The following is a 12,404-nucleotide window of genomic DNA, read 5'->3' on the forward strand; positions in this document are numbered from 1 at the left end:
TCGGGAAAAAAAGCATATCGACTTCACTCGTGATCGAACTCTTAAATCTGAGGTTTCCGCAAAGGTTTCTTTTGAGTCCCAAATCTGAGTGATATTCCGGGACGAGGGTCATTTTAATCGATCAATATTTGAAGGACGAGTTTTCTGACCAAAATTTTAAATACGTGTTTTTAAGAGCACGGCATTGTTATTCTTAGTAAAATATAAAAGCAAGTTAATCCTAAAATTTCCATTTTAGTACTTAAACCACCCCAGCATCAAACCGTTTAACCCAAAAATGTCCGTTTTAGGACTTAAACCGTCCCAGCATCAAACCATTTAACCCAGAAATGTCCATCTTAGCACTTAAACCACCCCAGTACCAAACGGTTTTACACAAAATTGTTCAGTTTAGCCTTTAAACCACCCCAGCATCAAACCATTTACCCAGAAATGTCCATCTCCGGTATCAATCCGTTTGGAGGCAATAGTTACAAAAGTTAATGTTTATTTGTTCATTTATCTTTTTATTTGCATGTTCATTTATTTATTTATCTATTAATTTATTTATTGATTTATTTATTTAGTTAGTTATTTATTTTTCATTTATTTTACGTATTTGCTTATTCATTTAATTTTTATTTATTTATTTATTTATTTTTGTCCATCTACTTATCAATGAGTTTATTTATCAATTTATTTCCTAATTTATTTATTTATTTATCTGTTGATTTCTATATCTATCTATTTCTTTATTGTTCCTACTAGTTATTCAAGCTTTTGTATTGCGTAATATTCCCTAAATGTCAACCAAGCGCTTTGCAAAGAGTGTTAAGTAATCAGTGACACTGACCATGAGCGTCAAGACATTTTTTAATAACTTGAGCATTTTGTGTATTACAATATCCACCAAACGTGCTCAAAACGCTTTACAGTGGGTCCATAGCCAACAGCAGCATGTAACACGTAGGACTGGACACTATACCTGAGAAACAATAATATTCTACAATATTTTTCCTTTCAACAGAAACACCATTGCGTATTTTAGCTAACAAAAGCATCTAGATTAAATACTAGTTTCGTATAAAAAAATAGATAGATTGACAACATTAATTTGACATAATTATTTGATTTTCTCATCACAATGCATGTCGCAGGAAACGATACATTACAACTTCAATTTACTTCGAGTCAATATCTTTAAGTAAACCTATATCAATGAATTATAAACTAGTGTCGTATAAAAATAGCTACATTGGCAACATTAATTTGACACAATAATATTTAAATTCTCTCGCATGTCGTGGTTGTTGACAGCATTATCCGACTTTGTGATTGACTGTGGCGCCAACGTTTGATGTTTTCAACTGTAAACAGACTAAATGCCTTTTTTGTAATTTGCTCTGGCCGGAAACAATTCTCCACTAAATCTAATTTGTTCGCCATCTTCTCAAAACGGTATTATGTCGGGATCGACGTGCACTTACTTGCAGGTCTGATAACCCAATTTATTGTGGGCTCATTGTTGTAATGGAAATACATAATATTTTTTAAATGACGCAAAATATTGTCCATCACAACAGTGTTAGACTATCTAGGCCTAATTGCGTTCGGATGTCAGACCTACATATACTTACACGTTGGCCGAGGTGGTACTGACAGTCCACATTATATATCTTCCTTAATTAATCCGTTTAACATAGTTTTTTATTGTGCGATCCGATCGGAAGGTCATGGGTTCGAGCCCCGCTCTGAGCGGCGCATAATTGACTCTTTAAAAAGGGCTCTTTACTCACATTCTCTCACCGTGCACAGGTGTAAAATGAGTACCTGGTCGGTACTTTAAATGACACAATGATAAACATGGAACGTATTTAACATGATCAACGTGCACATATTCACAGGTCTCATAACTCCATACTCTTCTGGGATCATTCTTGTAATGGTCTCTCTCTCCCTCTCTCTCTCTCTCTCTCTCTCTCTCTCTCTCTCTCTCTCTCTCTCTCTCTCTCTAGATAGGACGCTAGTCTTTCGCAAAGTACCTTCCGCCTGCTCTAACAGACCCAGCTACCCAATCCAGCTGGGTGGACAGGGGGTTAAGACAAAAAATCTCGACTGCACCCGGGATCGATCTCGGTTCCTTTGATTGTGAAGCGAGTGCTCTACCAACTGAGCTATGGGGACCTCCTGGTTCCTCTCAAACCAAAGCAATATATATATATATATATATATATATATATATATATATATATATATATATATATATATATTATGTATATATATATATATATATATATATATATATATATATATATATATATATATATATATATATATATATATATATATGCAAATCTGAGCACATAGGATAGGACATGATATATTAACGTTTTAAATGTTTTTGTTATTGGTTGAAGAATGAGTTAGTGCCCGAAAAGCGCGGCTATGTGGTCTTGTGGTATGACACTCGCTTTCGGATCGGAAGGTCATGGGTTCGAGCCTTGCCTCGCTCGGCGCATAGTTGTCCTTGGAAAAGGCTCTTTATTCACATTCATGCTCTCATCGTACTCAGGTGTAAAATGAGTACCTGGCCTTTAACAGCGTTGTCTCTGTCCGAAAAATTGTAATATCGCCCAACAGGCGTCATGTTCCGTCCTAAATGTTAAGTGTTGCTGTTGGTCAGGTTACCCCTTGTAAAGCGCTTTGAGCACATTTAGTGGACATTGTACTATATAGTAGGGTTTTTTTCGACGCTATTATTATATTCTTTATTGTGCTTTACATTTTAAATAATATATCCCAGCAACAATGGTATAACCCGGGGGAAACTTGTAATAAAAAATATATAGAACTTTACATGGGACCATTAAATAATCTTGAGTTTTTATATTGAGCAATATCCACTAAGCGTGGGCAAAGCGCTTTACAAGGTCCTTAACCAACAGCAGCACGTAACATGTAGAACGAGACAAGACGCCTGTTAGTCGATATTACATTTTTCCCCCGATTGAGACAACGCTGTTAACGGCCAGGTACTCATACTGACACCTGAGTACGACGAGAGAATGAATGTGATTGAACACCCTTTTCCAAAGACTCAACTATGCGCCTAACGAGGCGAGGCTCGAACCCAGGACCTTCAGATCCGAAAGCGAGTGTCATACCACTAGACCACATAGCTACATTAACGGTTTTTCCTTTGCTTGTAATTCAATCAATAAACTATCGAGGTGGGGAAAGGGGGGGGGGGTGTAGGAGGAAGAAAGGGAATGCTTATTTAAGTTTTTATTCTTCTTTCTCAATTTATATCAATTCTTCTATTTCAACACAGGAACCCTGGCTGGATACCAAAGTCATTGAACAGAAATCCAACAGCCGACATAGAAGGAGTCATGCGTTGAGTTGTACGGATAACTCCACGGAGTCCAGGTGTTGTCGGTATCCTCTTTACATCACATTCGCCGAATTCGGCTGGGAATGGATTATAGCACCGAGCAGAGTCAAGGCCGATTACTGCTCGGGAGAATGCGAAATGACCATGCAAAACGTGTCGCCGATTGGTTGGATTCATCAGCAAGCCGAAGTCTCGAGTACTTCCGGCTCGTGTTGTTCTCCCTCTGAACTTGCTCCGATGTCTTTGCTGTATTTCGATGACGATTACAATGTATTGTACCAAATTCTGCAGGACATGAAGGTGGAGGAATGCGGTTGTACTTGATGCGAATTGCAACATCTGGTAACAAATTCTGCGGGACACGAAGATAGAGGAATGCGGTTGTTCTTGGTGCCAATTGCAACATTTGGTAATTTTTCAGGACGTGAAAATAAAGGAATGCGGTTGTACTTGATTTCTGGTGGGGCAATCAGAACGAGGCAAGACGTAAGCAAGTTAATACGAAGGTCAAGGTTTTAAGTGAGTTGGGTTAAAATTATTGAACGAATGTCTTGGACAACGAGTGGAGCTAAATATTATTAAGAGTGATGGAGCAGAAAAATATCGAAGTTTTATTGGAAATGAAAATGAACTTGAAAATAATTTACTTGGAGTATTTTCAAAATCGAGAGCGCGCGCGTATGTCTGTGTGTGTGTGTGTGTGTGTGTGTGTGTAAAAGAGAGAGAGTGTGTGTGTGTGTCTGTTTATATGTGTGAGTTTGGGTTGTGGACAGGTCATAGCAAACCAAAGTACATGCTTGATATCCAAAACATTCAGCCCCACAGGTCATGAATAGATATAACTTACAATTTTAACACATGCGATTGGGGAAAAATGCCGAGTGATCCGTGTGTTGTCAAGTTTGCAATGCAATTCTACCCATAAACATGTCTAATTATTGTGATCAATTATCCTCACCAACTGTGGGGCTGTCTGATTCTGCTGTTTGGCATGTACTCAAGCTAGCTATGGGATGGATCAACTGGGAACAATCGTACGATGTCAAAATACAGGTTCCGATTGAAATATTGATGTGAAACCAGTCCTCCGGAGTACCTTGTGTAACAGATATTCTGGTTTCTGAGTGATGGCATCTTTTTTTTTTCTAGAACTGCCCTACGGAACTGAGCTCCCCATGAATGAATGGGTAACACTGAACAGAGCACGGACAAAAATTGGGAGAGCAGCGGGAAGCATGAAAAATTGGGGGCTGGCTGAGACTAGCTTGTGTACATGTGGATGCCCAGAGCAGACGATGGAGCACATCCGTAGATAATGCCAGGATGGGCCCAGCTGCACTGACCATGACCTAAGAGTCTGCTACACAGATGCTGTGGAGTCGGTTCGGTGTTGGAGCGACAAGCTATGATGATGATGATTTTCTAGCCTATATAAATGCTGGTCGTCAATAAAGATCAGCTATCCTTACCATTTTACGATACGTAATCATAAGAATTTACCTATACATCCTGCGACTGAAATAGTTTTTTCATCTTATGATTTAATATTGAACCAATTCATTGTTTAATTTATTCTCCGGAAGACTGGTTACACACATTCAATGAGTTTTGAACCGGAAGAGACGAAGTTTGGACGTCATGACTTCTGCTCCCCTTTGATTCTGTTTAATAATGACGCCACTGATAATCAAAATATTGTGAATTATGTATATTTTCAAAAGATTTTAAGTACAATGATGATGATGATGATGATGATGATGATGATGATGATGATGATGATGATGATGATGATGATGATGATGATTATTATTATTATTATTATTATTATTATTGATGATGATGATAAAAACTGTTGCCTTTATTTGAAAAACTAAAATATGTTTATTGTGTTGAACGATATCATAGTGACTTTGAAATTGATATGCTTAACACATATTGAACTTGTAAAATACAAATTGGTGGTTTGTGTATTGAAACATCTTCAATGTCTGGAGAAAAAAATCACTCAATCAACCATACTGATTTTTATTTCATTTCATGTCATCTTCCGGGGAAGAATGAGGAACGTAAAAAGAAATGCGACTCGCGAACTTTCAAAAGTTCCTTTAGCATTAGTCAAGTCGTCATGAGAATCATTCAACATGTAACACGTGACATCAAACTAGTGATATTTTATAAGGGTGAACTAGAAGCTTGGAATTTAATGTGAATTCGTAAATTTGAAACCCGGGTGAAATATTATAGGGAAGAAGGAAATTGACGTCACTCAGCTCTTTATTATTGTTTTTTTATGCAGCCATTTTTATAAGTAGTTCTCACAAATTGTATTAATCAGACTAAATGTTTAAGGTTACACATAGTTTTGTGTTTGTGTGGTACGTTATCCGGCTGGCGGATGTTGTTAGCTTTTTAATCAAACGCATATCATCAATATAGAGGCTTTTTGGGGGTCTTATGGTATGGCACGTGTCTTCTTACAACATCCGCTAGCCGGATATAGCGTACCAACACACAAAAGTATGCATACCCTTAGTTGTTTATAGTCTGATTACTACAGTTTAGTGAGAAGTGATCATTGAAATGGCTGCCTAAAAAACAATAACAAATACCTGAGTGACGTCAACCTCGTTCCTTCAATAAGTTAACTAAACGTAGCCTTCGCAATCATATGAACTGGCACTGATAAAAAAATTACGTCAAAAGACAAGTCTTTGACCACAGAAGAAAACAAATCGTGAGTTGTATTCAATAATTCAACGAATGGGATCACTCGTTTCCTTGAGCACTACTAACGACAACTCATTGGACGGTGCAAAAACATTAAAAAATGACGTCAAACTATAAGTCCTATAGGGTTCTAGTGTCAGGCTATATTATGTTAACGACGGCTACGGTTCTAGTGTCAGGCCCGAAGTTAACGATGGCTACCTGGCTACTGACCAAGTCTGTTGTCACCTTGTAAACTTATGGCCTGATACCTTAGCCACCGTTAACTTTAGCCTGACACTGACCAAAAAATGACGTCAAAAGACAAGTCTTTGGCCACAAAAGAAAACAAAACGTGAGTTGTATTCAATAGCTCAACCAATAGGATCACTTTTTTTCTTGAGCTCTACTAACGACAACTCACTAGACGCTGCACAAAACTTTAAAATATGACGTCAAACTATAAATCCTAGACGGTTTTAGTGTCAGGCTAGATATTAACGATGGCTACGCTGATACTGACAAAAAAAATTACATTACAAAAGAAGACAACGATCACCAAACGAAAGTAAAAAGTGTGTTGTTGTTAAAAGTGCTCAAGGATACAAACGATTACATTGATTGCGCAATCAAATTTTCCCATGATCTTCGTCTTTTTTAATGACAATTTTCTTTGGTCAGTATCGGGTCTTTAGTTTACAGAGGCAACGGCTCTGTCTGCTGAGCCACGCTGCTTCCCCCCCCCCCCCCCCCAGCCCCTTCCCCCCCCCCCCCCCCCCCACTCATCGCTCTGTTTTAACATTGTAACTAATGTGTATACCTAATATTGATTGGTTGTAATTTTCACCTTTGACATTTCATCAGAATCAGTTAAGCTCATCCAAGTATCACGGCGAACACTATATCAAGGTATATGTTCATAACAAAAGGTTGTTCATAGTACTTTATATGAAAATCTTTAATAACCCTCATTAACCTTTTCTATTTTTAAACGTTTATTCTGGTTCCTGAGAATTTTTGTTGCAGATTTTATCAGAATAGAAATTGATTCATGATGAGATAATATATCGTGTAAATTCTATAACAAGATCCTTGTAATATAATTTAATATGATATAATTTTCATCGGACAGCGATATTGAGCTAATGTTTTAACGGTTCATTGCTAAAATTATGTTTACGATGGAAGCTCATTATGTTCATAGTTTATAATATTATTTTTGATTTGAGATATTAATGACAATTTTATGTTGGACAAATGTTGTAATATTGGTGATAATTGATGATAATACTTGTTGCATAATGGTTCTAATATTACTGACTATTTCATGATTTTTTATAATCCAATATCCATGAATGTTTTATAATGAATTTTAATGTTGATGATATTATTATGATGCTAACTTCTAATGCCCAAAATCAATTTAACAAGAACTTATTGGGTTCGTGGGAATTATTTAACTGTTGCTTCCGTATTGAGTCATGTTTCTTTCTGTTAAAATCGGAAAGTGCTCAGTAATCGTTCATAGAAATATGTACATAAAAATATTGCAATTTATATTTTCTACTGTAATCAAAACAATAACAATCGTAAGGATAGTTTCAGGAAACAAAACACATAAATAAAAATGAGTGGACTTGAAAAAAGGGTGAAATTAATTATATATCATAAGTTGTAGCTTCATATTACGTACAACGTATGACGTATAACTTAATACGTAAGAATAAAATGATCCGTTAGTTATAGAAAATACATTCTTGGTGCAGCTCCTGTGCTGAATACATTTGTTTTGTCTACATAAATAATAATAGCACTTCTATAAATAGCCGCCAGTGTTTACTCTAAAAGTATTACGTTGCACGTAGTGGTTAACTATAACTTTTGAATGTTTGATTTTATATGATCATGTTATCAAAGTGTGCTTTAAAAAGAAAGTTTGTCATGATTGTATGACTACAAATTAGATGGAAGATGAGTAAGAATGAAAAAAAAATAACATGAGAAAAATGTATCAGGGTATTTAATATGAATTGTTTTGAATATGATTTTCTCATAATCATGTCTCGTTTTCTACAAATTTCAAGCAAAATTCATTGAGGCCATTGACCGAATGGGTGATTATTATTAGTTATAGTTTTGGTGGCGTTTTGCAATCTTTTAAAATTCGCTTTACAAAATTATATAACCTCACTAGAATCGGGTATAAAACGGGTACCAGACCATAGCAATGAGATACGTTGTTTTAAATTCAAGTTTAAAAGAGACGAACAGGAGATCTGCTCTATTAAATTTGACCGTGCCACCTTTTGGTCCTGTTGGGGAAACGGATAATACCTTAGTATATTGTATACATTTGGTCGTGTTGTTGACATAACTGCTTTGTTTAAAATAAATGGCATAAAATTCTATTTAATTCTGCGCTTTTATGTACAATGATTATGCTTTGAGTAAAGTTTCTAGAAACTGCTCTTTCATGTATTTCAATGTTTTATTACTTTAATGAAAATTTTTGAAAATAATATTATTCTGAGTGTTACATTGCTGCTCTGCGATTGTATTGATGATTCATATTGCCATTCAAGTCATATTCATATCTGTTTACACGTTATAAATAATTACATGTTGTCGTGCCAGTAAGACCGTTGGGTGTCTTGTAACCCATGCAAGATGACTATCGTTCACGGCCAGTCATGAACTAGCACTACTACTGCTACCACAACTACTACTACTATTACTACTACTACTGCTACTGCTACTACTACTACTACTACTACTACTACTACTACTACTACTACTACTACTACTACTACTACTACTACTACTACTACTACTACTACTACTACTATAAATTCCAAACTATTAAGGGCATATTCATACTTAATGATAAGACACGTAAAAAGAAAGAACGAGGCAAAACGTAAAACAAAATTTAAAAAAAACATAACATAAAACAGACAAACAAAACTACAATTCTTCCGTAATATTTTTTTTCTCTCATCTAAATATACTCTTCTATTTTATTTTTCAAGGCATCAGGCCACGATATATAATTTATAACATATTTAGTCTATATTCAGGACTGAATTCAATATGCTTCGCCATCTATAATATACTGTTGTATTTGATGAAATACAATTTTTTTCAAATTAATGCTTAACATTCTAGCTTGGATTTTGATTGTAAGAATCCACAATGGGGAGAAACAATTAAATGTCCTATTTAACAATAGCTCTTTCCTATATTCTCAACAAAAAAGTTACAAAATGGTCCATTGATTCATTCACGAAGTGATGATGATAATGTTTTATTGTTACAATGATACAAAATCATTTCCATACCCATCGTGCCAGACAAGAGCTCTCTGCTTTTGTCACTGTTTGCGTTCAATGCAATACAAACATACATTAAAACATACATGATATAATATTAATATTATACCTTTTTACAATTCGTTCTTCGTGAAACGTTGTCAAATATTGTGTTGATGATATTGATTGATTGATTTATTGATTGATCACGTCATGTGACATTTGCAGTTGCGCGGTTTTTCCATGTCTTTTTTAAAGGATGATAATGGCTGATCCAATCATGTGTCTTTGTTAAAGGTTTGGCTGATGCCATTGGTCGATCAAGTCACGTGTCGATTTACTAATATAAGCCATTGTTTAATTCAGCCACGTGTTGTTCAATAAGATCCAACCTACCTACTTGAAAATGGAAAAATTCGTTGTTTTTAGAAAAAGTGACAATACAGAGATTATAATTACGTTAAAAGATTGCCGATTTTTTCTGCGATACTTATAATAATACTTTGAACTTCTTTACTTCCCAGCACTCGTACCAGAAATTCATTTTAAAGAAAGTTTATTGAATTAAAAATCTTCACATAGTTATTAGGTTGGAGCCGGAATTCGTAGTTCTACGAAATTTTCATAGTCGTAGGCAGATCTGAATAAGATACACTCTGTCAAGGGTTCTTTTGTTGCCATTGGTTAATTTAACCACGTGTCGTTTGCTAAGGGAAGCTTTGTCAAAGATTTTTCTGATTCTAGTCACGTGGATTTTTGCTAAGGTAGAGGTTGCTTTAATGCTATTGGCTAATCTAACCACGTGCTCTTTGTTAAGGTCAGATTTGTCAAAACTTGAGTTGATGCCATTGATGGAATTAGTCAGGTGACTGTTGCGACGACAAGCTTTGTCATGCATTGTGTAGATGCTGTTTTTCGCTGCAATCACGTGACTATTGCGACGACAGGCTTTGTCATACATCGTGTAGATGTTGTTTGGTGATACAGACACGTGATTTTTGCGACGACAAGCTTTGTCATGCATTGTGTAGATGCTGTTTGTCGATGCAATCACGTGACTTTTTGATGATGCAGATTGTACCCCTAATGTCTTAGGCTTGTTTATATTATAAATAAAAATGTTGGTGTATTCTATGTCAGAATTGACATTTCAGAATTGACATGGAATGCTGTTATTGCCCCACCCCCTCTCCATCCTGATTTCATATCACTGTACAAATGGCATTGCTGCCTGCATTTTGACATTTTAAAAACAAATACTGCTTTGCGGTTTATACTTAAGTATCAGTCACACATTTTTGATACATTTTACTTGAATTACCGTCTCTAATTTGATGATTGTACATAACATTGTATCAATAGTATATCAACCGATCAACTTTCAATGAAGAGAGAGAATTACAAATCGTCAAGAATTGGTTTTGTTGTTCCTAAATGTTTTTAATTTGTGTTAAGAACTTTTTAAAAAATTTCAGATGGATGAATAAAAAACGGAAGGTGTCCATATATAGTTATTTTCTTTAAGAATTGTGTGACGTACGAATAGTCTAGTTGTGAATCACGTGACTCATAACGCTCGTTGTGAAATTAGATTTATTTGATTTATTTTTTGGGTAGTCCGGAGAGCATGGAATGTAAGAAGTTTGTAATAAATAAAACTACTTTGAACACTCATTTCAAATAATTTGCCAGAGGTCGAGATTATAATATTACTACACAATCAGTACGTTCTCAAAGTCACTGCTATCAACGTGGCCAAACAATTTTAATACATCAAATATCGATGGATTGAATATGGTCATCGACTTGTCAATATTGGGTGGGGCAAATGTTATCAAGAATAAACTTTCTGGCCAAAATAAAGATAAGGTGTTTTGTTATTGTGTAGTTTAGAACTGCCTTGACACAGCAAATTATAAGGAGCACATTAGTGCGGGGCGGTCCTTGGCAAGCTTAAGGACCACGGTCCTACGGTCCTTGGGAAATGAAGACCGCAAGGACCGGTCCTAGGACCGGTCCTTTTCGACATTGAACATTCCTGAGAGACTGTTGGAAATTCGAACCGGTTTGACCTTTGAGAGCGTGGGATCGTTCATTCTTGAACCGTTAAAGACCGCTACACGATGAAAACCGTGGCCTACAGGAGTAAAACACACGGAGTAGTCACACTCAAATTGTAACCTAATTAGAGAAGAGGGGTGATGCCTTCTTTATTTGCTCACCGTACTTCATTGTTACTTCGATAATTTAATAAAATTTGAAATTTATCCCCATTAACGGAGATAATGGCATCGCCCAAGGCGTTGATCGAGTTGTTCGTGGCGTTGATACACACACGCAACTCCTACCCCCCCCCCCCCCACACACACACACACATTAGAGGGCAGCGAGCATTGAAGAGTAAGAGAGAGACGTGAAGTTATAATAAGAGGGGGTGGATGAGGTGATAAGAGGGGTCGATGGTGACTTTTCGCCAGATCTAACAAACTCAGCTACCCATTCATTGCTGAGTAGACAGGGATTCAGAAAAAAATCGACTGCACCCGGGATCGATCTCTGGCCCTTTGCGTATAAAGAGAGTGCTCTATCAACTGAGCTATCGGGGTCCCCAAATATTCTATTGGACTTTTTTAAAATTCAGACGTTATAACTGGGTTTTTTGGAAGGAAGAAACTAATGAAACTCATATTATTTGATTAGTAAAAACACCAAACGAAATTTTAATATTATTGTATTATTTTAAATGACAACACTGCGATAGAAAGGAGTGGTGACAAGAGATGGACAAAAGAAAACAAAAAATCGGATTTGCTACTTGCTAGGTTCGACACACACACACACACACACACAAACACACACGTCTTTTGTAGTCACATACATTTCAAACAATAACCCATTAGAGAAGAGGGGTCATGCCTTCACCATAGATCATTGTCATTGCGATCATTATGGTGTAGTAAATTTTGAAATTTACCCCGTATAATGGAATCGTCCAAGGCGTGCGCCTCCTGTTCCCC

General features: G+C 36.2%; 1 protein-coding gene across 1 annotated transcript in view; it reads left to right on the plus strand.

Moving 5' to 3' along the window:
- LOC144965071 (growth/differentiation factor 8-like) overlaps positions 1 to 8,928 on the plus strand; it is a 61,918-nt gene extending 52,990 nt beyond the window's left edge. The window contains exon 3 of the mRNA XM_078899971.1: positions 3,311 to 8,928. Within this exon, the coding sequence (XP_078756097.1) occupies positions 3,311 to 3,697 (387 nt within the window). The 3' untranslated portion in view covers positions 3,698 to 8,928. The remainder of the gene's footprint in view (positions 1 to 3,310) is intronic.
- Positions 8,929 to 12,404: the final 3,476 nt, after the last annotated feature.

The sequence above is a fragment of the Berghia stephanieae genome, chromosome 2 (assembly GCF_034508935.2).
Source record: "Berghia stephanieae isolate SIO BIC M18660-M18661 chromosome 2, UCSD_Bste_1.3, whole genome shotgun sequence".
Classification (NCBI taxonomy): Eukaryota; Metazoa; Mollusca; class Gastropoda; order Nudibranchia; family Aeolidiidae; genus Berghia; species Berghia stephanieae.